At 39.5% G+C, this 26812-nt stretch overlaps 2 protein-coding genes across 9 annotated transcripts in view; one reads left to right on the top strand and one right to left on the bottom strand.

The window, feature by feature from the left end:
• Nucleotides 1-26812, top strand: part of Cby (beta catenin antagonist chibby) — a 56049-nt gene that overhangs the window by 15679 nt on the left and 13558 nt on the right. The window contains exon 3 of one of the 2 annotated variants that reach the window (XM_076196969.1): nucleotides 496-1520. The exons of the other annotated variant lie outside the window; for it this stretch is intronic. Within the exon in view, the coding sequence (XP_076053084.1) occupies nucleotides 496-570 (75 nt within the window). The 3' untranslated portion in view covers nucleotides 571-1520. Of the gene's footprint in view, nucleotides 1-495; nucleotides 1521-26812 lie in introns of those variants that run through there. 2 annotated transcript variants of the gene reach the window in all.
• The window catches only part of LOC143032354 (uncharacterized), a 315811-nt gene continuing 307112 nt past the window's right edge, over nucleotides 18114-26812 (bottom strand). For all 7 annotated transcript variants that reach the window (XM_076196960.1, XM_076196966.1, XM_076196963.1 and 4 more), the window contains one exon: nucleotides 18114-22118. In XM_076196960.1, the coding sequence (XP_076053075.1) occupies nucleotides 20572-22118 (1547 nt within the window). In that variant the 3' untranslated portion in view covers nucleotides 18114-20571. The remainder of the gene's footprint in view (nucleotides 22119-26812) is intronic.

Below are 26812 nucleotides of genomic sequence, written 5' to 3'. Positions count from 1 at the left end.
GTAATTATGAAGTGGATGCTGGTATGGATGATTTGAGTAGGTTTACATTGAGTTGGCAAGTTGCAGCCCATTAATGTGCAGTGTTCATTAGGTTATGAAGATTTCACATGGACTGAATATCAGAATAATTTGAATGCTGTCATAACACTAGTAAGAGCAGTGTACATCAAGCAAATAAGAGTCCAGACATATAGGCTTCATGTAGTTTAATTATCACCTTATAGGAGCCATGAAATGTATCTGGTAAGGTATTGTTTTTAATCATGTAGTGTTCATTGTATTAGCATGTTCCAAATAGTTTATAAGCTTGACATAACTTCCATATCTTTAGAAGTGTAATCATTGTTAATAGATTATGTCTTCATTGTTAATTTGGAGCCTATAAGATGTTCATTAGAATCAAAATAATCCAATGAGATTATCATGGTGATCTTTGTATACAATTATTTCATACTTTTGACCACTCAATTTACATTTCATTCACTTTTTCTACAGCTTACAGAGAAGTCAGCAGATGCACTTATAAAAGGAAAGGAAATTCAACATATTAGGTCCAGCCTTCGGAGATAGTTTGGGGAGATGTTTTAGTTTTAGTTCATACACTGCTATGAGATCAACCACTTTTCTAATTGTAGTTGCCATAAAACACTGGATAACTTGGTGATATGCACCTGCTCTGACAAAGACCTAAGGTAAAGTGAACTACCCAATGTCAATTCCTATACTAGTGTAGATAGTGCAACCCAAAACTTTGCTCTAAGCTTGGTGAGACTGCAATAGAAACTTGCAATTTGCTCTCAAGATGATATGGAAATAAAGTTGTGAGCAAAATAACTTACTTAGATTATTTTAACAGTTCTGAATAGGCAGAAATTTTACTTGAAGAGTGATCAACCATAAATATCAAGACATTAGAATGACATAACTCATATTGAGGTTCTCATCCATGTAAACTGAAATCTAGTCAATCACAAAAATTGAAAACAAGTCAATCTTTCAATTGGTTCAGTTCAAACCATTTAAGCAGTTGATTCACAAACAAGATTTTTGTGAATAAATTTGTTCCACATAGCTTCACAAGACCAAAAGGAACAACGTGCTGTTACTTTTACTAGCCTGGTTGATGGATACATCTATTCTAGTGTTCCTTTCTACTGGGCCATAACTGAAGATGAAACTTGAGTTCATGAATTTGACCCATGTAACAAAAGACAAGAGCTCTCATTAGAAGACACCAGTGTTACCAAGACTGGAGAAACTTGTCTGTGAATGTGACAAATGAAAGTCATGCTGCTTATATATAACCGAATGGAAAACCTGAAGCCCCACAGTGACTGGCAGTGGTCCTCAGGCCGTCTCATAGATCTCTTTGGGAAGAAACTTTGGATTGCTGTCTGTGTTTTATTGGTGAGGGACTGTTTCTGTATTACCAGCTGAAAGTGTTAGGAGGGGAGCAGTCACTTCTCAATTCTCCATATGTGAAAAGATGTAAGAAACACAGTAAAAATTTAAAAAATTCACTCATATTTTCTGTTTTCATAATCATTTAACATAGTATTTTCTTCTTTTCTTTTTTCCCCATACTTTAACATGAATGCTTGCCAAGAAGAGGTCCAGATTATAGGCACCCAGATTTAAGGATTTTTATAGTTTAAATGATAGAGAGAGGTCCTAGGCCTAGTCCAAAAATGGAATGTCAGTCCCTCAGGGCTGCACCTCCTAATGGAGGTAAGGGGATTAATGGGTTTTGAAAATGGGTAGCTTTGCTCTCAATCGTGCAGGACCACCACATTCTTTCTATCTGCCTATATGCCAGATGCTTTTTCTCCCTTGTAAGGGAGGTAGCCAGCCAAAGTACCTACCCCTACCCATCCCACTCCCATCCATCACCCATTTGTTTCCCTGTTATCTTAGCTCTTCATGCATGAAGGGTCATTCCTGTCTCCCTCCCACTACCTAGGTCAGAAGCAGTGCAACAAAACACAACACATCCACAGCTTTATTCATTTGGTGACCCTTTCGCCTTGTCTCCTCATGCAAAAATAGAGAAAGTGAGAAATTCCATTAGGTCACATAAATTTGTTGTCCATTCACAACCATTCTCCACTCTTACCCATCTCTTTCCTCCTCCCTTCTCTGCTCAATAAAGTCCCCTTTAACTCATTGCCACCCTCATACCATCCATCATCCATCTTATTCTCGTTCTTCCCTCTATATTCATTCCATCCAACTTTAAGGTGAGGAGGATGGAATGTGGTGGATGTCTGGAACAAATTGGATGAGACTTTAGTGTGTGCATAAACCATACAAGAATTTAAGAACAAACTAGATGCTGAAAGATACAAAGATGGGTCACTATGAGCATAGCTCCCTTCCCGCATAATACAATTAGGTAAATGCACACACAACTTAGATTGGGATATAGCCTAAGCTGGAACAATACATGAATTAAAATCTATTTATATATATATATATATATGTATGTATGTACACATATACCAAGGGCTTCTTCTCCTTAATAAGGGAGGTAGCCAACCAAGGCATGCACCCATTTCCACCCATTTCCACCCATTCCACTCCCATCTAACACCCTTGTTCCCCTCTCATTAGCTCCTTGTGGATGAAGGGTCATCCCTGTCTCCTGCCCACTGCCTGGCTCAGAAGCAATGCAGCAACCCACAGTATGTCCACAGCAGGATTGCTTTACTAAATGGCAACCCTCTCTTCTAGTCCCCTCAGGCCAAAGATAGAGATGGGGAGAATCCCCTTCAGGCTGTATCAAAATATGGTCCATACACAGCCATTCGCCACCCACCCCTATCCCCAACCTTCTCCCTTCCCTGCTCAACATACATTCCTCCCTTGCTGAAAGCCTTATTCACCCATTGATCCATCTCATCCTCAGTTGTTCCCTCAAGTTCACTTCATCCACCTCTGCTTTCTACACCTCTTTTGCTAATCTTCCTTCAGTTATTCTTTCTATGTGCCTAAACCATCTTGATAATCTTTCATCAGCCCTATCTGCCTACTTCCTGTTCACTCTTGCTCTCCTCCTAACTTCATTTCTCACTGTATCCAATCTTGTAACCCCCTACCATACTTTTCTAAATCTAAATATGATAATTGGAAATTAAGAATATAAACCAAATTGAACCTGTGCATGAACTTGAGGGTAGGTATGATAGATTAGTGAGTAGGAGATGGGACCCAACAGCTGTTGCTCCTTTTCTGTACATTACAATTGGTGGAAGGTAAGTTGAGAGTGGAGGACAGATGGAGGAAGAGGAAAGGGACAAAAGGTAGGGAGGTGCTTAGAGTGAACTCTCTAAACGAAGAGGAAAAGGAGAAGGAGTACAAGAGGAAGCTGAAGGAGGAGTGGGAGGGAGTGAAGGATAGAGTGGAGGTAGGTGTGGAGGAGGAATGGGGATGGTTCAAGGAGGGAGTCACAAAGTGTGCAAGGATGGTGTGTGGAACAAGAAGGTCAGGAGGAAATAGAAGGAAGGGTAGTGAATGGTGGGATGAGGAAATGAAGAAGGTTGTAGATGAGAAGAAGCGAGCTTTCACAGATTGGTTACAAAGTAGGACGAGGGAGTCATATGAGACGTACAGGGAAAAGAAAAGAGAAGTAAAGAAAAAGGTAAAGGAGGCAAAGAGGAGAGCAGATGTAAAATGGGGTAAGAGTATGACAGAAAATTTTGAAAGTAATAAAAAGATGTTTTGGAAAGAAATTAAGAGAGGAAGAGGAGGCGAATCAAGTAGAGAAGAAAAGGTAAAAGATGCAGATGGAGAGATGATAATGGAGGAGAAGGCAGTAAGGGGAAGATGGGCAGAATATTTTAGGGAGTTGCTTAATGTGAAGGAGGATAGGGAGGGAAAGATAGCTGCAGTGGGAAATGCTAAGAAAATGAGAGTGATGAGTGAGGAAAATGGAGGAGAAATAAGGAAGGATGAAGTGAAGGCAGCAGTTAAGATGATGAAAGCAGGTAAGGCACCTGGTCTGGATGGATGCCATGCAGAATGTCTTAAAAAAGGAGGTATAGTGATGGTGGACTGGTTGGTGAGGTTATTTAATGTTTGCTGGAGAGAAGGTAGAGTGCCAGAGGACTGGAGGAGTGCGTGTATAGTTCCACTTTACAAGGGAAAGGGGGACAAGTGTGAATGTAGTAGTTTCAGAGGGATTAGCTTGTTAAGTGTAGTTGGGAAGGCTTATGGGAGGATCTTGATTGAGAGGATTAGGAGAGGAACAGAGGGAGTAATTGGTGAGGAACAGTGTGGGTTTAGGACAGGTAGAGGTTGTGTAGATCAGATTTTTGTGGTAAGACAGATATGTGAGAAAGCTATAGGTAAGGGGAAGGATGTTTTCTGGGCCTTTATGGATCTGGAAAAGGCTTACGACAGGGTAGACAGAAAGGCACTGTGGGAGGTTATGCGGATATACGGGATAGGAGGAAAGCTTCTGGGAGCTGTCAAGAGTTTTTATGAGAGTAGTAGAGCTTGTGTCAGGATTAGAAATGGAGAGAGTGAGTGGTTTGAGGTTTAGGTGGGACTTCGTCAGGGATGCGTTATGTCACCCTGGCTGTTCAACTTATACATGGATGGGGTGGTGCGAGAGGTGAATGCAAGGGTAGTGGGTCAGGGATTGGAGATGGTTAAGGAAAATGGAGAAAAGTGGGAGGTGAGCCAGCTGTTGTTTGCTGACGACACTGCGCTTGTGGCAGGATCGGAGGAGGGATTGAGGAAGCTGGTGACAGAGTTTGGGAGAGTGTGTGATAGAATAAAGCTGAAGATAAATGTGGGTAAAAGTAAGGTGATGAGATGTACAAGGGGTGAAAGTGGCAGTAATCTGGAAGTGAGCATTAAGGGAGAGCAACTGGAGGAAGTGGATAGTTTTAGATATTTGGGTGCAAATGTGGCAGGAAAGGGTGGAGGTAGAATGTAGATTGAGAGAAGCGAGTAAATGCCTTGGTGGTTTAAAAAGTGTAATGAGGAATAGGAATCTGGGAATGGATGCTAAGAGGAGACTGTATGAAGGAGTGATTGTGCCAACAGCACTGTATGGAGGAGAAACATGGAACATGAGAGAGGAAGAGAGAAGGAACTTGAATGTGTTTGAGATGAGGTGTCTGAGAAGTATGATGGGGGTTACTAGGCTAGATAGAGTGAGAAATGAGGAAGTGAGGAGGAGAACAGGGGTGGAAAGGGAGCTGGGAGATAGGGTTGATGAAAGAGTATTAGGATGGTTTGGACACATGGAAAGAATGAGTGAAGAAAGACTAGTAAAGGAGGTATGGAAGGCAGATGTGGAGGGAGTGAACATGAGGGGACGTCCTAGGATGAGATGGATGGATGGGGTGAAGGGGGCTTTGGGGAAGAGGGGAATGTCGGTTGAGGAAGGACGGGAGAGGACAGAAGACAGGGGTGAATGGAGAATGGTTATATATGGAAAATGTTGTGATGCATGAGGTGGATTGGACGGGGGAATGGGGGTGAGGTAGTGTGTGTGAGCAAAAATTTTTGACGCAGCCCTAAGGGATTTCTCCCCGTCCTCTCCTTTATATGGGGGGACGGAGAAGGGGGGTCGCCAATTTAATGAAGCGGCCTTGCTGTGGATGTGCTGTGTCCTGCGACACTGCTTCTGACCCAGGGCAGTGGACAGGGTGCAGGGATGACCCGTCATCTAGGAGGTGCTAAGATGGGATGGAGGGTGGAGGGGTGTGGAGTGTTTTCGGGGGTGGAATGGGTGGGAGTGTTTTTATGCCTTGCCCTTTTTGGCTGCCCCCCTGGTAAGGGGGAAAAGAAGCCTTGGTATATGTATGTATGTACAATTGGGTAAATACAATTTAGTAAATACATTAATACAACACAGGCTAGCCTAGAGTTTCTTCTTGGAAAGATCTGTGGGGGATGTGGTTGAGGACTGTTGCTAGCTGCTGTGGGTCAGTTTTCCACTTAGTGAAATGCAGAGTAACAAATATTATTGTTATTATTTGACAATGCAGATTGATAATAAAAAAAAAAGTACTTCAAATTGATAATTTGCATATTGATATATTTTGGAAATTTGCTATAGTTCACCAAGATAGTATAATCAAGATTTAAAGAAAATGAAAACTAATTTGCATAGCTTGAAATATGCTTCTATGGTTCTGTGACCACTGATCAACATAATAGAAGACTGATTAACCATGTAGAGTTGTAACAGCTTGGTGACTCCCGATCTGCTTTGGTTTGTGATAATAAACTTCAGGGAGTAAAAATTTTGTAGGAGATGCTGTCAGTTTCAAATCATTCCACAACAGACATAGCAAGCCTGGGTTTTAACTATCACACAAGAAATGAAGGATGAGACTGAATCAGACAAGAATGGAAAAGTCTGACAAGTGTCTGGCCTAACAGGCATATGGTACATACAAGTGAAATATGTGCATATTTGTTTAGCAGCCATGGGATGATAGTATGGTATTCCTGTTTAATTCCTACTATAACATTTTCTTATATTCGTCTTTATGCTTTCATTTTCATAACTTCCCATCATGGCTAACAAGTACAAGTTAGATTAACTCCAGTAATATTGTAATGGTTATAAGTTCAGAAATCCTGGTTGGAGAGTGAGATGTAGTGAATATAACTGAATGTTGTGAATTTAACAGCTTTCTGCATGCATCATATTTTTTATTTTTTTGAAGAGTTCCACTAGAGTAACAGTTTAGGGGAGTGGCCTCTAATCTCCATGTGAAAAGGAGTTAGATGTATACAAATGGTAAATGGGCATGGAGGCATGGCCTGTCTATGAAGATGCTGTGGTTCCACCAGGACTACTGTGAGCCACTGACAGTTTCATGTCTCTTGTATATGTAGATATTGTGCTGCTAGGTATATGATATAGTACTTTTATAATCTGTACAGTAATACATATTTTAATACATACATATGTCAAAGGCTTTTCCCCCTTACAAGGGAGGCATCCAAAAAACAAAAGCTTAAAATCCACTCCCACCTATTCCATTCCCACATACTCCACTCCCATCCACCCCCCCTCCCTTTCTCTTATCTTGGCTCCTCCTGAATGACAGGTCATCTCTGCATCTCACCTACTGCCCTGGGTCAGAAGCAGTTTTGCAAGACACAGCACATCCACAGCAAGGCTGCTTCATTAAATCAGCAACTTCCTCTCTCCATTATTTTAATGACTGATTTATATACTGTATTGTACTTTAATGGAAACTTGGCCTATTGCAAATAAAAAGTTAACTGTATTAGTGTATATATTTCATAAACATTGTAACCTTATCTATGGAAAAACATTAAGAAATAGTGTGTAATTATATAATTGTCATTTATATAAGAATCATTATTAATTATATTTACCTAGTAGTATTTTATGGGATGAGAGCTGTGCTCAAAGTGACCTGTTTTCGTATCTCTGCATCCAGTTTATTCTTAAAATCATGTATAGATTTGGCACTCACTGTGTCTCCATTTAGTTTGTTCCAGACATCAATCACTCTATGGGGGAAGCTATTCTTTTTCAGGTCTCTTCTGTAACTGTCCTTCTTTAGTTTCTTTTCATGTCCTCTTGTTTCACTTCTGTCCCACTTTAATAAGTTGTCTCTATTGAGAATTTCCATTGCTTTCATAATTCTGTAAATGGTCATCAAATCACCTTTTTCTCTTCTCTGTTCCAGTGTTGACAGATGTAATTTCTCCAATCTTTGTTTGTGTCAGATTTGACAGTGTAGGTGCCATTTTTGTCGCTGCTCTTTGGATTATTTCTAATTTTCTTATGTTCTTCTTTGTGCTAGGTGCCCACAGTGTTGCAGCATATTCTAGTTTAGGTCTTATCAGTGTAACCACTACTTTTTTTAGCCATCCCCTCATCCATGTAGTTGAAGGCCACTTTCATTGATCTTAATAAGTTAAAAGTCTCTCCAAATAATTTATTGACATGTTTATCAGGTGTCAAGTCACTTGAGATGATTACTCCCAGGTCCCTTTCTGAATAGACTTTTTTGACTTCCTTGTTTCCAATTTTATATTGACCCGATACTCTATTTTTGCTTTTTCCAAATTCCATTATACTACATTTCTTAATGTTGAAGTTCATCTCGCATCTCTGACTCCATTCCCATATTTTGTCTAGGTCTTCTTGTAGCGATCTGCAATCTTCTTCTGTTCTTACTCTTTTGAGTAATTTGGCATTTTCAGCAAAGAAGTTCATGTAACAATTTACTCCCTTATCCATATCATTTATATATATGGCAAACATTAAAGGAGCCAATACAGAGCCTTGTGGGGTGCCACTCTGGATAAAACAATACAATAGTGTGTGCAAAAACTATATGAATTTAAGAGCAAACTAGGCACTGAGGTACAAAGACGGGACACCACAAGCATAGCTCCCCTTCCCATAAGATACAACTAGATAAATACACACACAGCTTTTTTCCCCTATATAAAGGAGGTAGCAAAGTTAAAGGCATGTATATACTCCCGCCCATTCCACTCCCATCTACCATCCTTTCCCCACTCTCTTGTCTCCTCATGGATGATGGGTCATCCCAGTATTCTGCCCACTGCCTTGGGCAGAGCCAAGATATTTTTAAAAGGGAAACAAATGGGTGTAAGAGGGGTGGAGGGTAGATACATGCCTTGGCTGGCTAGCTTCCTTAAGCCCAAATTTCCATGAACATTGAGGATTGACTATATACAGTGATTTTTTTTTTTTTTTTTTTTTTTACCTGGAATGTAGTAGCCCTTGAACCCTCCATATTATCAGAAACTCCAGATTATCAAATATGTACCCTGAAAATGTAAGAAATAGGTGAATGTAGGGTGGAGTGCCAAACCATGTGATTTTATACCAGTGCCATTGTGGGAGCTCGCTGGCTGAGCGGGTTATGGCATCGTTACTTGCGGCAAAAGTCGAGGGGATGGCTGTTCAAACCCTGCCACTGGCAAAATTGAACTAAGGGTATGGATCATTAAATTCCACGCTACAAAGTCCTCTGTAAGGGGCACCATCCTAGCCTTTCAATGGGAGGAGTTTGTGACGTTAAACCATATCACAAATTCTAGAATCTCAGTTATTCACTCAGCCAGCAGAATATGGTATCAAATGAAATTGAATAAATAATTTTGATTCTTAGATACCATTGCTTTTATTTTCTGTACAATATGAAAACTTTTATCCAATTCAATTCAATTTTAATTTGATACCAAGATTTTCTTTGTGCTTCGACAATACAACCCCTTTTCTCATCCACATCAGAAATATATAGAGATCACCCCCTCAATCAATGTCACTTTTGGTCTTCCCATGAAGTGCCCTTCATCCACTTTTGCTATCTGCACATTTTTTTTCCAATGTTGATACTTATCCTTTCCATATGCCCAAACCATCCCAGCACTTTTTGATCCACGTTATCCATCAGCTGTCTTTCCATTTCAACTCTCCACCTCACCACCACATTTCTCACTCTGTACATCTTCATAACCTTCACCCTATTTCTTTAAACACTTTATACTTTCTGTCTCCTTCATATTCTAAGTTTCTGTTCCATGCAGTGCTGTGAGCATAATCACACATGGCAGTGGTGGTGGAGGCAATGTGATGTGATGCTCCTAGGTTTGCCTTTAATAGGTAAAGTCAGATGGAAATACTTAACAATTGAGTGAACAGGGGGAAGTACCACCATTATAGGGTCACGATAGAGGCAAAACATTACTGGTTCCAACTTTAAGAGAAAGTCAGGGAGGAAAAATAGTGATTTTTGTCATGACTTGATGGTGGTGACAACAGCAATGAGAAACAATGCTCCTAGATTTGCCTATCAGGCAAAGCCAGATGAATATAATTGCCAATTGAATAGACAGGGGGAAAGCAAAGCTATTCAGGGTCACAGTAGGTATAAAACATTGCTGGTTTCAACTTTTGGAGAGAGACAGGGAAGGAAAATAGTGGTCTTTGTCCCCAAGGTTGCTCATGATAGGAAACAAAAGATCAAAACTAATTTCTAGTTTGTTAACATCACAAAATGTGGTCTTTTATTGCTGTATCTACACTAATAATGGAAGATTTTGAAGGCTTCACACACAAAAAGGTAAGTCCATTGAAAAACTTGCTGTAGTGCAGGGAAGGTGAACATCCAAGACCTCAGAATTGAAGGTATGGATGCAGATTTGGATAGTTTTGCACCCTGCAGTCAGCTATTTTAAACTAGTTTTTTTCCTGGTTTCAAGTGGTGGGGGGAGATTATAGATAAAAAATAACTGATGAAAAACTTCCAAACCACTGGATTCCTGATCAAAGGAATTTGACTTATTTTCTGTACACAAGGAATGTCCTTACATCAGTTCTTCCTGAAGGCACTAATAACACCCATTCTCTAATAAAGTTTAAACGTTTGGATGAGGCAGTGAGGCATAAACCTAAGAAAAGGAGTGGCAAGTGGTTGCCTCACCACAATAATATAACCAGCCATGCACCACTTGGTGTCCAGCAGTTTTTGATCAAGAGGAGAGGGAGGGAGGGACAAATTGACATAGACAGAGAGACAAAGAAAGAGAAGACAAGAGGGAGGGCAGTATTCCTACATCTACTGAGAATGAGGTTTTTCATACATATACCAATGGCTTTTTCCCCCTTACAAGAGAGGTAGCCAAAAAACAAAGGCATAAAAATCATTTCCTACCCATTCCATTCCTAATACACTCCACTCTCCACCCTCTACACTCCCTCTTATCTTGGCACCTCCTGGATGACTGGTCATCCCTGCATCTTGTCCACTGCCCTGGGTCAGAAGCAGTGTCACAAGACACAGCACATCCACAGCAAGGCTGCGTCATTTAATTGACGACCCCCCCCTCTCCGGGGAGAAATCCCTTTGGGCTGTGTCAAATTTTTCTCACACACACCACCTCACCCCCCATCCCCCCACCCATTCCACCTCATGCATCATAGCATCATCCATATACAACCCTTCTCCATTCATCCGTCTTCTTTCCTCTCCCGTCCTTCCTCAACAGACACTCCCCTCTTCCCCAAAGCCCCTTTCACCCCGTCTATCCATCTCATCCTCGGTCGCCCCCTCATGTTCACTCCCTCCACATCTGCCTTCCATACCTCTTTTACTAGTCTTTCTTCACTCATTCTTTCCATGTGTCCAAACCATCCCAATACTCTTTCATCCACCCTACCTCCCAACTCCCTCTCCACCCCTGTTCTCCTCCTCACCTCCTCATTTCTCACTCTATCTAGCCTAGTAACCCTTATCATACTTCTCAGACACCTCATCTCAAACACATTCAAACTCCTTCTCTCTTCCTCTCTTATGTTCCATGTTTCTGCCCCATACAGTGCTGTTGGCACAATCATTCCTTCATACAATCTCCCAATAGCATCCAATCCCAAATGTCTATTCCTCATTACACTTTTTAATCCACCAAGGCATTTACTTGCTTCTCTCAATCAACATTCTACCTCCACCTCCACTCCACCCTTTCCTGCCACATTCACACCCAAGTATCTAAAACTATCTACTTCCTGCAGTCGCTCTCCCTTAATACTCACTTCCAGTCTGCTGCCACTTTCATCCCTTGTACATCTCATCACCTTACTTTTGCCCACATTTATCTTCAACTTTCTTCTTTCACACACTCTCCCAAACTCTGTCACTAACTTCCTCAATCCCTCCTCTGATACTGCTACAAGCGTAGTGTCATCCGCAAACAACAGCTGGCTTATCTTCCACTTTTCTCCATTTTCTTTAACTATCTCCAATCCCTGACCCACCACCCTTGCATTTACCTGTATGTTGCAACGCCCAAGTAATACAGGTAGTGGGCCAGTCCAGCAGAACTATCAAAGAGCTCTCTAGAAGGAGTGACAGCCAGGACGAGATGTGGGGAAAAAACGCTGGTGTCTACCGCATACCCTGTGCTGGATGTGATAAAGTATACATCGGCGAGACCTCCCGTGACCTGAAGACCCGGATCCGGGAGCATCGCTACGACTCCCGGAACAACATCACCACCAACGCCTGTGTTATCCACCGGAGCACCAACGACCACCTGATGGATTGGGATAACGCAGAACTTCTGTTTAGTGAACCAGACAGGGTGAGGAGAAAATGCCTCGAAGCGGCTGCCATTCAAAGCTTCAAAACCATTGAGCAGAACAGAGGCATGTTTAACATCGCCCCTCCTATCATCCATCTGTTACCCGCATTAAATAAATGTATGAAATGTCCCCCTTAGTCCACTTCAACAAACTCTCCGAAATGTCCTCCTTTGTCTCCAAGTCCCACCCGTCCCCCTCCTCCCCCCTCCCCCTCCACCTACCACCCACCCCTCCCCGATAACCTCTCCCAGTTCCTTCCTTGTTGGCTTATATGTGCTCAGAGTGTGTGTCATGTCTGTACTTGAAAAAGCTGTAACAAGCGAAACGTAGTACCAATAAAGGTTTCGATCTCACAAGGTGTTTATTCTCACAGTCTTGTCGGGTTTTGCCATTGTGATTCATCCCACCTTTACCTTGAACCACTCACTCTCTCCATTTCTAATCCGGACACATGCTCTACTACTATCGTAAAAACTCTTGACAGCTCCTAAAAGCTTTCCTCCTATCCCGTATATCTGCAGTACCTCCCACAGTGCCTTCCTGTCTACCCTGTAATAAGCCTTTTCCAGATCCATAAAACCCCAAAACACATCCTTACCTTTTCCTATAGCTTTCTCACATATCTGTCTGACCACAAAAATCTGATCTACACCTCTTCCTGTCCTAAACCCACAGTGTTCCTCACCAATTACTCCCTCTGTTCCTCTCCTAATCCCAACTCTTAACAAGCTAATCCCTCTGAAACTACTACACTCACACTTGTCCCCTTTTCCCTTGTAGAGTGGAACTATACAGGCACTCCTCCAGTCCTCCAGCACTTTACCCTCTCTCCAACAAACATTAAATAACCTCACCAGCCAGTCCACCATCATTTTTTTTTTTTTAGACATTCTGCATGGGATCCATCCAAACCAGGTGTCTTACCTGCTCTCATAATCTTAATTGCCTTCACTTCATCCATCCTTATTTTTTTTTCCATTTTCCTCACTCATCACGGTCATTTTCTTAGCACTTCCCTTTGCAACTATCTTTCCCTCCCTATTCTCCTTCACATTTAGCAACTCCCTAGAATACTCTGCCCATTTTCCCCTTATTGCCTTCTCTTCCATTATCATCTCTCCATCTGCACCTTTTACCTTTTCTTCTCTATTTGATTTGCCTCCTCTTCCTCTTAATTTCTTTCCAGAACATCTTTTTATTACTTTCAAAATTTTGTCATACTCTTACCCCATTTCACATCTGCTCTCCTCTTTGCCTCCTTTACCTTGTGCTATACTTCTTTTCTCTTTTCTTTGTACCTCTCATATGACTCCCTCATTCTATTTTGTAACCAATCTGTGAAAGCTCGCTTCTTCTCTTCTACAACCTTCTTTGTTTCCTCATCCCACCATTCACTACCCCCTTCCTTCTATTTCCTCCTGTCCTTGCTCCACACACCATCTTTGCACACTTTGTTATTCCTTCCTTGAACCATCCCCATTCCTAGCTTTACTCTATCCTTCTCCCCCTTTCCTCTCTCCGCTTCTTCTTGCACTCCTTCTCCTTTTCATTTAAAGAGTTCACTCTAAGCACCTCCCTACCTTTTGTCCTTTTCCTCTTTCTCCATCTATACTCCACTCTCAACTTACCTTCCACCAAAAAATGATCTGATATTCCCCTACTCTCTCCCCTTAGAACATGTACATTCTTAACTCTTCCTATTATACTATCTACCACTACATAGTCCATTAATACTCTATCTACCACCCTTCCATCCACCACCCTCTCTCATGTGTACTTATGCTTGACTTTCTTCAAAGGATTACAAAGGCGGAGCATGCCAACAGGAGACCTTTTGATCCATATCTAGGTCGGATGCAAAAATAAAATCATATTAATAATAAAATAATAAATAAAAACTATAATAATGTAAATAAATAAAATACATAAATAAATGCATAGGTATAGTTAAATAATAAACAAACAGGTAAATAGTAAATAATAATAAATTGACATATAACTAATAATAAATGAAAATCAGACAGACAAATGATAACAAAACAAAAACAAATAATATAAGATAAATTATAATCATTACAGCATCTTACTTAGGTATTTATCTAAATGATTCTTAAAGCTTCGAACTGAACTACATTGCACTACCTGTGCAGGAAGTTTATTCCATTCATTAACTACACGGTTGGCAAAGTTGTTTCTACCTACTTCCAAATTGAATCTATTTGCGGACAGTGTGAGACCATTGTTTCTTGTCGATTCTCTTTCAATGTGAAAATTTTGTCACTTTTGATGTTGTCAATTCCCTTTAAAATCTTAAAGACCTGTATCAAGTCACCTCTGAGTCTACGATTTTTTAGGGAAAACAGATTCATGTGTTTTAGTTGATTTTCGTATGATTTATTTTTGATATTTGGAATCAGTTTTGTGGCTCGCCATTGTACTTTTTCCAGTCTGTCAATGTCTTTAACCCATTCAACTCCGATGACAAGATGTCTTGTCATGTGGTCAAATAAAACAAAAAATCATAAAACACCAAAATGTTTGATCAAACACCAGAAAAATATGACGTCAGTCCTCACTTCGCTGCGAGCGAAGCGAGGATTGACGTCATATTTTTCTGGTGTTTGATCAAACATTTTGGTGTTTTATGATTTTTTGTTTTATTTGACCAAATGACAAGAATCTTGTCATCGGAGTTTAATGGGTTAATGAGATTCAGTGACCATACGGAAACAGCATATTCCAAATGTGGACAAACTAACGATTTATATAGCTTGTTAATGAGTGATGGACTTTTGAAATCAAAAGATCGCGCAATCAGTCCTAGAATCTTATTTGCTTTCTGAGGCTGAACTACACTGCTTGGATGATTTGAGGTCGTTACTAATAATTACGCCGAGATCTTTTTCACTATCCACTTTTGTTAACGAATTTCCAAATAACTTGTAATCGTACTTACTGTTATTTTTACCTTTGTGCATTACCTTGCATTTACTTGTGTTAAATTTCATTAGCCACTTTTCAGACCATTGCTGTAATTGATCTAAATCTTCTTGAATATCTAATTGGTTTGAGTGATCATTTGCCACTCCGCAGTTTTGTATCATCAGCAAATTTGGAAACAGTAGATTTTAGTCCATGGTCTATATCATTTATATATACTATGAATAGAAGTGGCCCAAGAACGGAACCCTGAGGAACTCCACTTGCAACACTTTTCCATCCAGAAGTTTTTCCATTTAAAACAACTCTCTGTTTTCGACCATTCAACCAATTACTAGTCCAACCTTATAGGCTACCACTTATTCCATTTAAAGCTAATTTAGTAAGTAGTCTTTCGTGTGGGACAGTATCAAAAGCTTTTGCAAAGTCTAGATATATTAAATCTATATGGTTTCTTTTGTCATAATTCGAGATAACTGTGTTGTAGAATTTGAGTAAGTTAGTCACGCAAGAACGTTTCCGTCTGAAACCATGCTGGCTATCATTTATCAAATGTTATTTTCTAAATGATGTTTGATAGCATCTTTGATGGTAGTTTCCATCATTTTTCCTACGATTGAAGTCAAACTTATAGGCCTATAGTTATTTGGTTTCTTTTTGTCACCTTTTTTGAATATGGGAGTAACGTTAGCTAGCGTCCATTCTCTTGGGACATCTCCGGATATAATGGATTTCTTGAAAATAATTTCTAATGGAACAACAATCTCATTTTTCATTTCCTTTAAGATTCTTGGATGCCAACCGTCAGGCCCTGGTGTTTTATTAACTTTGAGTTTGTCTATACACCTTTTAATTTTTTCTTTTGTTATATTTACCGTAGTAAGTTTACCCCAGACTTTTCACAGGTTTCAGTTTGGAATTCACTTTGAGGTGTTTCGTTTACGAATACCAAGAATATTCAAGTTGACCGTCAGCAGATAATAGTGGACCAATGTGATTCCTAACAACCTTTTTATCTCTAATGTAACTATAGAATTCTTTGGGATTCTCTTTGGATTTATCAGTGATGTTCATTTCGTATTGTCGTTTTCTTTTTCTTATTGTCTTTTTTAAATCTCTCTGTATTGATACATAACTTTCAGTCATTAGATGCACCCGAGCACTTATATTTCTTATAAGCCTGTCTCTTTTTAGCAATACTACTTCTTCTGAAACACTGTATTTGCTATCAACTCTCTAGACACATCTCCACCATCAACTCTTCACTACGATTCTTTCCTGGAACTCCACATTTCCCAACCACTCCGTCAATTGGTTAATTTCCTACCCTAGCATTAAGGTCTCCATCTCCCAATACTACTACATTGATATTTCTCCCTAATCCCTCTATGCACTCATTTAACCACTTCCATACAGTGACGCCTACGTAGGAGTCATGAGGAGCAAGTGGGTACGCGATGATGCCGACGTCGGCATCTTTATATTTATTGTAGTCGTACCTACGTAACCTCCATTCTCTCTAAACTGGCTTCATCATATTTTCTATGGTTATAAAAATTCACGGGTGAAAGAGAACGAACGATTGAGCACTGACTTTATTTTCTATAATGCGATTATTATGACACAACATCGCACGTTGGGCAGCTAATGCTGCCAGACATGTGATGTGCCCCAGAGTGAAGAGGTTAAATCTATCCAAAAAGCCTCCCTTTCCTATACACTTTTCACTACCAGGCCCATATGCACTTACAAAAACCCACATCTCCTTTCCCAGTTTCACCTTCATTCACATTAACCTTGAAGAAACTTCCACTCCACTACATGTTTACCTATCTCTTCACTTACTAGTTTAGCCACCCCTTCTATCCCTCACCCTCTCTTCACTCCTGAGAACCTCCCAAACTCACACTTGCCCTTCCCTCTCATCTTAGTTTCACTCAAAGCCAACACATCCATCTTTCTTTTCACAAACATACTACGTATCTCTTCCCTTTTACTCTCATCTGTACCACATCCACGCACATTAAAAGACCCAAACCTTAGGGTGCTAGTTGGAAAACTCCTAGACCCTCTTATGCCATTACTTTTTTTTAGGAATGTCCCCTGTGGGGCTATAGGGAGAAGGATACCTGGTCCCAACCCCCGTCCTGTTGGGGGAAATAGACATTTGGGAATGGATGCTAAGAGGAAATTGTATAAACAAGTGATTGTGTTGACAGCACTGTATGGGGTAGAAATATGGATCATAAGAGAGGAAGAATTTAAATAGGTTTGAGATGAAATGTCTGAGAAGCATGGTAGGGGTTACTAGGCTGGATAGTGCAAGAAATGAGGTGAGGAGGAGAGTAGGGATGGAAAAGGAGTTGGGACATAGGGTTGGTGAAAGGGTATTTGGATGGTTTGGACACATGGAAAGAATGAGTTAAGAAAGATTAGTAAAAGTTGTGGAAGGCAGAAGTGGATGGAGTGAACATGAGGGGGTGACCAAGGATGAGATGGATGGAAGTGGTAAAAAGGGCATTAGGAGAGTGATGTCTGTTGAGGAAGGAAGGGAGAAGACAGAAGATGGGGGTGAGTGGAGAATGGTTGTGTATGAATGATGCTGTTATGCATTGAAGTGAGTGGATGGAGAATGGGGGGGCATTTAGGGAGTAAGTCTGATATTTTGATGCACCCCTAAGAGACTTCTCCCAGTCTTCACGAGGGGATGGAGAGTGGGGTTGCCAAATAAATGAAGCATACTTGCTCTTGCTGTGGATGTGCTGTGTCTTACTGCATTGCTTCTGACCCAGGGCAGTGGGTGAGATACAGGGATGACCCATCATCTAGGAGCAAGAAATGTGGGAGGAGTGGTGAATGGGAGTGGAGTATGTGGGGATGAAATGGGTGGGAGTGGATTTATGCCTTTGACTTCGGCTACCTACCTTATATGTGGGAAAAAGTCCTTGGTATATGTATGTTCAAGACATTCTTTTGACACAGTTGAAGACATCAAATTGATATCATGCTTGTCTTGAGTAACAATGAAAAAGTGAAAGGATGATAAAAATATAAATCCCAAAAAACTTTTTATTTTATCCATATGCATTTATACACAAAACAAAGTAAAAAGTCTATACTCCATCAAAGAATAATTGATAATAAGAGAAACTCATGAGTAGTTGTGTTGGCAACAAGTGGACGCTTGGTGTCATAAACAAGTGACAAAATTCCCAAACAGTATCCAGAGTTGCACACTTGTCCCTTAAGAACAACTCAAGCAAATAATTTTATACTAAATGAATTTTTTTCAAGAAAAAAAGGTGAAAAAAAAATCTTTCACCTGAGTTGAACGCCCAGTTGGAGCTTGATTCTCACATCATGGAATCCTATGAATTCCTTTTCTGTCCTGTTAATTTCTCTACACAACACACAACTATTCCTCTCTGAGTACAATTATTGTATTTTTCATCCATAGAAATTTTTTTTGATTTTTAGTAAGCTGGTTGGTCTCTCTCTTTCTCTTTCTTTCTCTCCCTCTCTTTCGGCACAGTCATAACTGACCTAATGTAAAGTTCAAAAAATACATGATGGTGCCTAACTTAATCTTGTTAAGAGAAAGTAGACCTACAAATTAATGACCTTTATATCCCAATAATATACATTGGTATTAGTACAGTATATTGTCATTTCTATAATTGAAATACTATATGTTAATATACATTTTCATTACCAAAATTAGTTTTGTGATAACTCAAAGCACTTATGCAGCCATCAGCACATTATGATATACACAACACAAAAAGGAAGGAGTTCACTTGTACCTGCGACATCCCTATCGAGCACTGATGGAGTAGTAGCACCTTGTCCAGATCCTACAACTCGGTGGGGCAACGCTGGACTGGACGCAACGCATGGATGACAAAGGCACCTCATTCTCAAACATTTGCACAGAAGACATTTCAGATGTCTTTAATTCCTCACCATTAAACTTCCACTGAGACCACAGAGGTTTTCACCCAAATTCTTATTTTTCTCATCTCCAAACTGACTGATAGGCCATAGTCACAGATGCTATGGAGTAGTGGAGATAACTGGATTCCTCAGAGCTAGAAATATCCTATTTCAAATTGGCAGTACATTAAATTTCATTTGAGGCCTGTTGAAGACAAGCAAGAGCAGCAGTTAGGTATTGGTAAAGCTATGTATCAGTCTTGTACATCTGCTAAAGCACTTTAAGCTGTTGCCACTGTGATCATACATGCTGTCTGTAAATATCTGATATTTCTAGCCCAGAGTTACCAACTTATCCAAAACACTTGAAGAATCTCTGCTCCTCTATGAGAATGTATACTTCCCATTACTTGAAAGATATTTCAAGTGTTGAAGGCATGTATCCAAGACATGAGATGAATTAATGATATGTTAGTGTTGCTAGGGAGAATATTATGCTTCCTTTGGACTCCCACATGACTTTTTGCTTAATTTTCATGTGACTAGAGGGAATCTTAATTATACAATTTACAAACCACTTAAGACCATAAGTAACAATTTTGTGTATAGACAATAAAAGCCTTTTTATACAGAAGTAATCCTCATCCTATGTACACTTGAGTAAATTATTATGTTGCCACCTGGCAACGCTTCCTATGAGGGCATTTACAATTGCATTTTTACCATTCTGACAGTTTCTCTCAGAAAAAAGCCAAGGCAAAAGTTCAAGACAGCCCCTTTGTAGTACTAAAAGTGAAAGTACTTTTTTACACAACCTTAGTAATAGCCTCCCACAGCATTTGGCTTTGTACAAGGAATGTGGTATCGATTGAATTCAGTTAATATATCTTGCATCAAATTGAGTGATTTTACCATAGTAATCTTCAAGAACTCTGCTAACTCATTTGATTGACTATGAGGAAAATTATCTATTACATTATGCACAATTACTTTTTTGGTACACTCAACAAATCACACTGAATTTAATATGTGCTTGTCCATGACCATGTTCCTGAATGGTGCAAAGTATTTCTAGAAACTGCGGCCATTTCATATGAAACTGATGATGTACTGTATAATGAATCACTTTTGGAAAGGCTTTCACTAATACATGCCCTGTGAGCAGTTTTTCACTTAGGGTACTACAATTCTTTCACAGACTTCTGATGAAGTTCTCTAAATCAATCTATACTTGAAATCTTGGTGTGAAATTGTATTTTTTTTTTCTTAAATTCACCAAAAAAAAATGAACATGAAATTGGATTTAAGGAAAACCCAAAACATTAACAAAGTAACAATCATTTGCCCAGTCAAAGATAATCGGAAAGAGTAGATCAAAACACACTTTTTTTTTTTCTTTTTCTTTTTTTTCAACAGATTTCAAGTGCACTAAGAATTTCACACAAGTCTTGTTTCTAAATCACTAAATCAGGCATGATAACTTCCCATTTCTTTGAAACAAGCCGCACACTATCTAGTGCCTCTTTTTTTCTCTTTTCCTCAAGGTGCTCAAACTTTGAAACTAGAAGAGCTACACTTAGTCAATGCACTTGAGGTGCAGATCTGTCAGCAACCTGCTTGGCTCTCCTAAGACTTGTACCTCTGCGTATCTGGTCAAGTAATGACTCCCGCAATCCTGGTGAATCACTTGATGTTTTACTTGCAATCCATTGGCGAACTTTGGAAGCTTTGTCACTCCCTGCAGACCCCGTCCTGTTCAAGGCTGTGGCTTTGTTGTTGCAACTGGAGGGGCTTACATGGCTTGTACTCTTCCTTCTTGGTTTTGGGGACCCTGAGGTGGAGTTGCCCTCCAAACTTTGACGTTGTGACAACTTGGCATTTAGGCTATGAAGGAAGGCTTGCTGGTTCTTAGATTTGTTGAAACCTAAGCTATAAGTCTGCTGTGGTGTCGCCTGGTTGTTGGATGGGTTAGTAATGCAAGAGCCTGACTGGTGTGCATCATGTGACTGGCTAATGGGTTGAGAGGCAAAAGTAGACTGGTGTTGACCTGGCTGAAATACTGGGGCATCATACACACCTTCTTTCTTATGTTGAATGCTAATGGTATGATACTGAGACTCAATAGTATTGGCTGGCTGTACTCTTATACGGCGATTTGCATGTGGAGACTGTCCACTCTCTTGAGAAGTAAGTTGTACCTGCTTCTGATGATGCTTGTGTTGCTGTTTATGGTGATGAAGTGGATGCTGCTGATGAGCAAATTTTGCATTGAGTGTGTGAATGATAGAAGCTCGAGTTTCTCCAATGGAAACCCGTCGTTCCTCACTCTGGGCCAGGGCTCTGGAGGCACTGCTATTCCCCTGGGAAGATCTGAAGGACTGCGAGCGTCTATGCAAGAGGGGAGAGGACGGCTGATGTCTATTTTCTTGTAGTGTTTTTACAGCATCACTCACACTCATAGCTCTCCGCTGCAAGCATTCATCAGCTATGGGTGATGGAGGACCAAAAGGATCGCTGAAGAATCGAACACCTTCTGGTGTTGTAAGATCAGTTTCAGGATCTGGTTTATCTTCATCTTCTAGAAGGAAAGCAGGTGGTGGGGGTAAATTTTCAAGAGAACCAACAGGTGTACTGGATTCACTGTCTGTGCGCTGCAAAGGACTTCCATTACTGGAACTGCCATTACTACTACTACTGTGACTGTGACTTGGAGTATGACTTGTTAAATCACTAGTAGTGCTACTTTTCATAGATGATGATGTTACTTCAGAAGTGGAACTATTTCTTATTCTGGATGGTGCAAAGTCTGTTGTAGCACTACTTTTCATAGGAGATGATGTAACATCAGTAGTACTGCTGCTCTTCACTGCTGATACAAAATCAGTAGTGGCACTGCTCTTCATTACTGAAGGGATTTGATTTACACCTGCAGCTTGAAGACTGTTTGAAGAAGAGCTCAGGTTTGTGCTGGAGATGGATGGGTTAAGTGCTGTTGCTGTACTTGCAGGAACAAGTGTAGCAGAACAAGTAGAAGTCATAGAAGGAGTTCTACGTACAGGTGGAGGTGGCTTGTGAAGTTGTGAGCTTGATCGACGAACTGTCCCACCAATGTGAGGAGAACCAGCTGCTGTGGAAAATACATGTGAAATTAATATTTACATTTTCACCCCTACATACATGTACTACTAAAATGAATAGTTGTACCTGCATTAATATGTTTGAACATTTTCAATGAATAACAAAAATACTAGATATTTGTGTTTAAACTTGTTAAATGCTATGAGGGAACTAAAAATTAACTTTGAAAAACAGTTTTTAGATTACCTTTTTTTTTTTTCTTAATAATACAGATAATGTACCAGACTAATGATATACACAAACATGCAGAGTACTTTCAAATAAAGGTGCCTGCCATCAACTTTTTGGGGGGAGTTGGGACACTAAAATTTGTCTTCAGTCGAAATAGTTAAATGTTTGAATTTAAGTTGTGTTTTCCAAATATGATTCTTAAAGGAATATGCCAAAACTATGATCCAAATTACTCCAGTCTATGTGTGTGCGTGTTCTGATTAAGCCAACTGCCATATAAAGAAGATGGGCTTTTGGTATATGTATTTACCTAATATTAGTGTACAGGAAATGACCAATGCTTGTTGGGTCCTGTCTTCTATTCTCTAATTTTCTAACATACCTAGACTTGAATTCATGTATGGTTCCAACTTTATATCTTTGATTTCCAAGTATCATATTTAGATTTGAATTCATGTATTGCTTGTGCATATGCATGTGTATTTACCCTAGTTATATTTTACAGGAAGAGAGCTATGTTTGTAGTGACCCACTTTTGTATCTTTCAGCATCCAGTTTGATCTTAAATTCTTGTATAGTTTTTGCACTCTCCGTTTCCTCATTCAATTTGTGTGTGTTTATATACTTAGATGTATTTACCTAGTTGTAATTTACAGGACGAGAGCTATGCTAGTAGTGACCCATTTTCGTATCTCTTCACATCCAGTTTATTCTTAAAATCGTGTATAGTTTTTGGCACTCACTGTTTCTCCGTTTAGTTTGTTCCAGACATCAATCACTATGTGGGAAACTTTTTTTTTTCAGGACTCTTCTGTAACTGTCCTTTAGTTTCTTTTCATGTCCTCTTGTTTCTCTTCTGTCCCACTTTAATAAGTCATCTCTGTCAAGAATTTCCATCCCTTTCATAATTCTGTAAATGGTCAACAAATCACCTTTTTCTATTCTGTTCCAATGTTGACAGATGTAATTTCTCCAATCTTTGTTCGTATGTCAGATTTGAGTGTAGGTGCCATTTTTGTCACTGCTCTTTAGATTCTTTCTAATTTTCTTATGTTCTTCTTTGTGCTAGGTGCCCACAGTGTTGCAGCATATTCTAATTTAGGTCTTATCAGTGTAACAACTTTTTTTTTTAACCATCTCCTCATCTTTGGAAATCAAAGATATAGATTAAGCTGGAACCATACATGAATTTGAGTCTAGGTATGTTTAGAAAATTATAGAATAGGAGACAGAACCTAATGAGCATTGCTCCTTTCCTGTATACTACAATTAGGTAAAAAACAATGATGGCACGGTGGTAGAGTTACAATTTGCCACTATGGTGGTCTAGGCTTGAATCCTGCCTAGGGCTGAAATAATTTCAGTATCATTGCACTGCGAGTCATTACTCCAACTCTCCTGGGCAGGGAGTTGGGTGTGTGTGTGCATGAAGGGTCACAGCATTACCCATAGATCAGTTATATATGAGCTCTGAGTTCTCTTCCGGGAGAGAAAGAACTGTTGATCATGAGTCCAACATGTGATCCAAGACCATGGTGAATCACACACACACGCATGCATCCATCATATGAGGAAATGATGAAAAAACTCATTGAACCCTGATACGTCCAAGAGTGGAATATGCATTAGTACTATGGTCCCTACACAGAGTGGGATATTAGCAAAATTGGGAGAATAGAAAGGGCAGCATTCAAACTGGCCCCCAGCCTGGCAAATAAACCATATGAGGAAAGACTAAAGGTGCTGGGTCTACCAACTTTGAAAGATCAAAGAGAAAGTGGTGATAAGATTACAGTGTTCAGGTCACTAAGTGACAGATTGCATTGGTAGAAGAGATCTCCTGATTATAGATGGAAGGGCTTTAAGGGGTCATGGAAATAAATTAAGAAAGACCACATGTCCAAAGGATGTGAAGAAATAATTTTCCATATACTGTAGATATATAAAAAGATTTTTCCACACAAAGTGGTGGATGTCTGGAACAAATTGGACAAAACAATAGTGTGCAAACACCATACAAAAATTTAAGAACTAAATGTTGAGAGATACAAAGACGGGTCACCACAAGCATAGCTCCCCTTCCCGTATAATATAACTAGGTAAATACACACACAATGAGAACTGTTATCCCATAGATGATAATTAGCACATTATAAAACTGATTAAGCAAGACAAGTAATTCACACCTCTATGTGAAACTAAGCATGACAAGTAATTCACCACCTCTATGTTTACTTGTTATGATTCCCCATCATGCAGGCAGCATTCACAAGGAGAAGTTTAATGTAGAGAACACTCAAGTTTATTGGGGAGGGAAATTACTGATATGGTGAAGTACTTACTGTATTACCTAGTTATTGGCAAATTATATTGAGTAGTCCCCATGCACCTTAACCATGGTTACACGATTCATAATTTCAGTTACTCTCGGGACAGAGATATTAAATAAATTCCAGAAGTAAATAATTCATATTTTGAGTTGCACTCCATTCTGAATAGCATGATGAAATCTTGTGTTTTTCTGTTTTGTCTAATATGTTACATGAATCCTTTTTTTTTCAGCATATCTATGTTGTATATGCTACTTACTCCTTAGTCACATAGTAGTGGAGCAGTTTTTGGTTGTCAAACTGCTGTGTTACTGCAGTATTTGTGTTTAAGTAGCCTTTCTGTTAGTTTATAATGGTTTCACAGAGTTCTAGAGTAGTGATGCTGACAACTCAGGTATGTCAGAGAGAAGCCGTGAGGTGCTTCCTTATGTCAGAAAATGTATATAGAATTCAGTTTAATCTACAACTGCAGATAAAACTGAACTCTATATACACTTTCTTGGTTGGGCATCTACCAGGGATCTTGGGTAACCCATGATAACCCATGAATATGGGGGATTACTGTATTTTGAAAGATTATTTATCAAAACTAATGAATGAGGAAGAAAAGACGAGCACAATTCTCTTGGAAGTTCAATATTGGAGTAGAGATTTAATTAATTATTGATGGCTGATGATTCAAATGTTTGGTGTTAAAACATTAGTGTAGATGAATTAACAGGATTATGTTAGACTCTTCATATCCCATCCTCTTTTCACCTTTAGTTAAAAAACCTTAACCACAGTTTGTTTTGAACAATGAATACTCAGGGTTTATTTACCTCTTGTAGATCTGCACCTTTTGGTGATCATGTTGGTGCACTTCTGTCTGTGTAGTGTATGGGTCTGAATGTTGAAATATAAGTGCTATTTTGTCTTTCAGTGTGAAGCATAGTACTGCAGGTGCCGTGAGGATGCATATTACTGGCTTGTCATATTATCAATGAACAAGAGTTTTCTCAGCAAAGTACGGTACGGCGAGTCTTTCAAAAGAAAAATCATGCATTGGACACAAAGAATCTAAGGATGAAAATAAAGTGTGTTCATCTGCATGGAAAAACTAAGCAATCCATTTTGGACTAATGACTGCTTCCTTTACCATTTTAAACTGTGAAACATTTTAAACTGTGAAACATTTTAAACCTGTGAAACAAATTTTCAATGATTGACAATGTCTCCACTAAAAGAACATATATACAAGTCTGGTAGCACGATATAATTTTGTAGAAAAGTATCAACTTTTAATTATTATAAGGCCAGTACAGATTTTGCCATGCACTGATGATGATAAAACTACGATGAGATAGTTTCATAGAGAAGCAAATTTTTGGTGGTGCAACAAGTTTCATTCTTTAATCTGTTGTGTACTACTGTCTGTTCCCTACTCTGGATCACAACAATAACCATTTTAGTTTAAACTTCAGGAGGGGGGATGTTTAAGAGCTTAACTCAGTCCAATAAGACTGGTCTATTCTATACATTTACTGAATACACACAAAAGTGTTACTTTTAGGGTGTGCAAGACTAAAGTTCTACATGAGTTACCCCAGATTCTGTGAACTGGTTTGATCATATTTTCTGTGTTTATTATTACTCAGTAGTGACTATATATTATAATGCAAATAGTGTGATGCAAATTACATATGGCAGCCGATGCTCAGCGTGAGAATTTGAGTCGTACTGAAGTGGTTAATTTTGTCCAATCCTTAATATATGCATGCTCTCCCTTTCACATTTTCCCATTCACATCCTTCTCTCTCCCCTTCACCCATTTTCATCCCCCTCTCCCAGACCCTGTTGCTCTTTCTTTACATCCTCATTTACATCAAGGAACTTATCTAAACATTTCTTACATTCATATTGCAATTAGAACATTATCCTTTCTCATTCTTATTTCTCCTTTGCACTAGTTGCTGACTAGCAAGTGCTCTCTTCTCCCTACAACTTTCAGTTAGTGATGTAGAAACAGTGTTCCATACTGATGCAACACAGGGATCAGATCTGTGCGAGATCATGAGGACCATTGCCAACTACTGTGGGGCTGTGGGTTTTCCACATAGTGAAACTTAAGGCAACAAATTATTGACTAACTACTTGCCCTGTTTTCTTCTTCCCCTTTGTAAGGGGAGTGACCAAGTCATTG

This window comes from Oratosquilla oratoria, chromosome 13 (genome assembly GCF_046742065.1).
Source record: "Oratosquilla oratoria isolate Oo_2021 chromosome 13, ASM4674206v1, whole genome shotgun sequence".
NCBI classification, from domain to species: domain Eukaryota; kingdom Metazoa; phylum Arthropoda; class Malacostraca; order Stomatopoda; family Squillidae; genus Oratosquilla; species Oratosquilla oratoria.
Note: the sequence above shows the minus strand (reverse complement) of the source record. Positions and strands in the feature narration are given on the sequence as shown.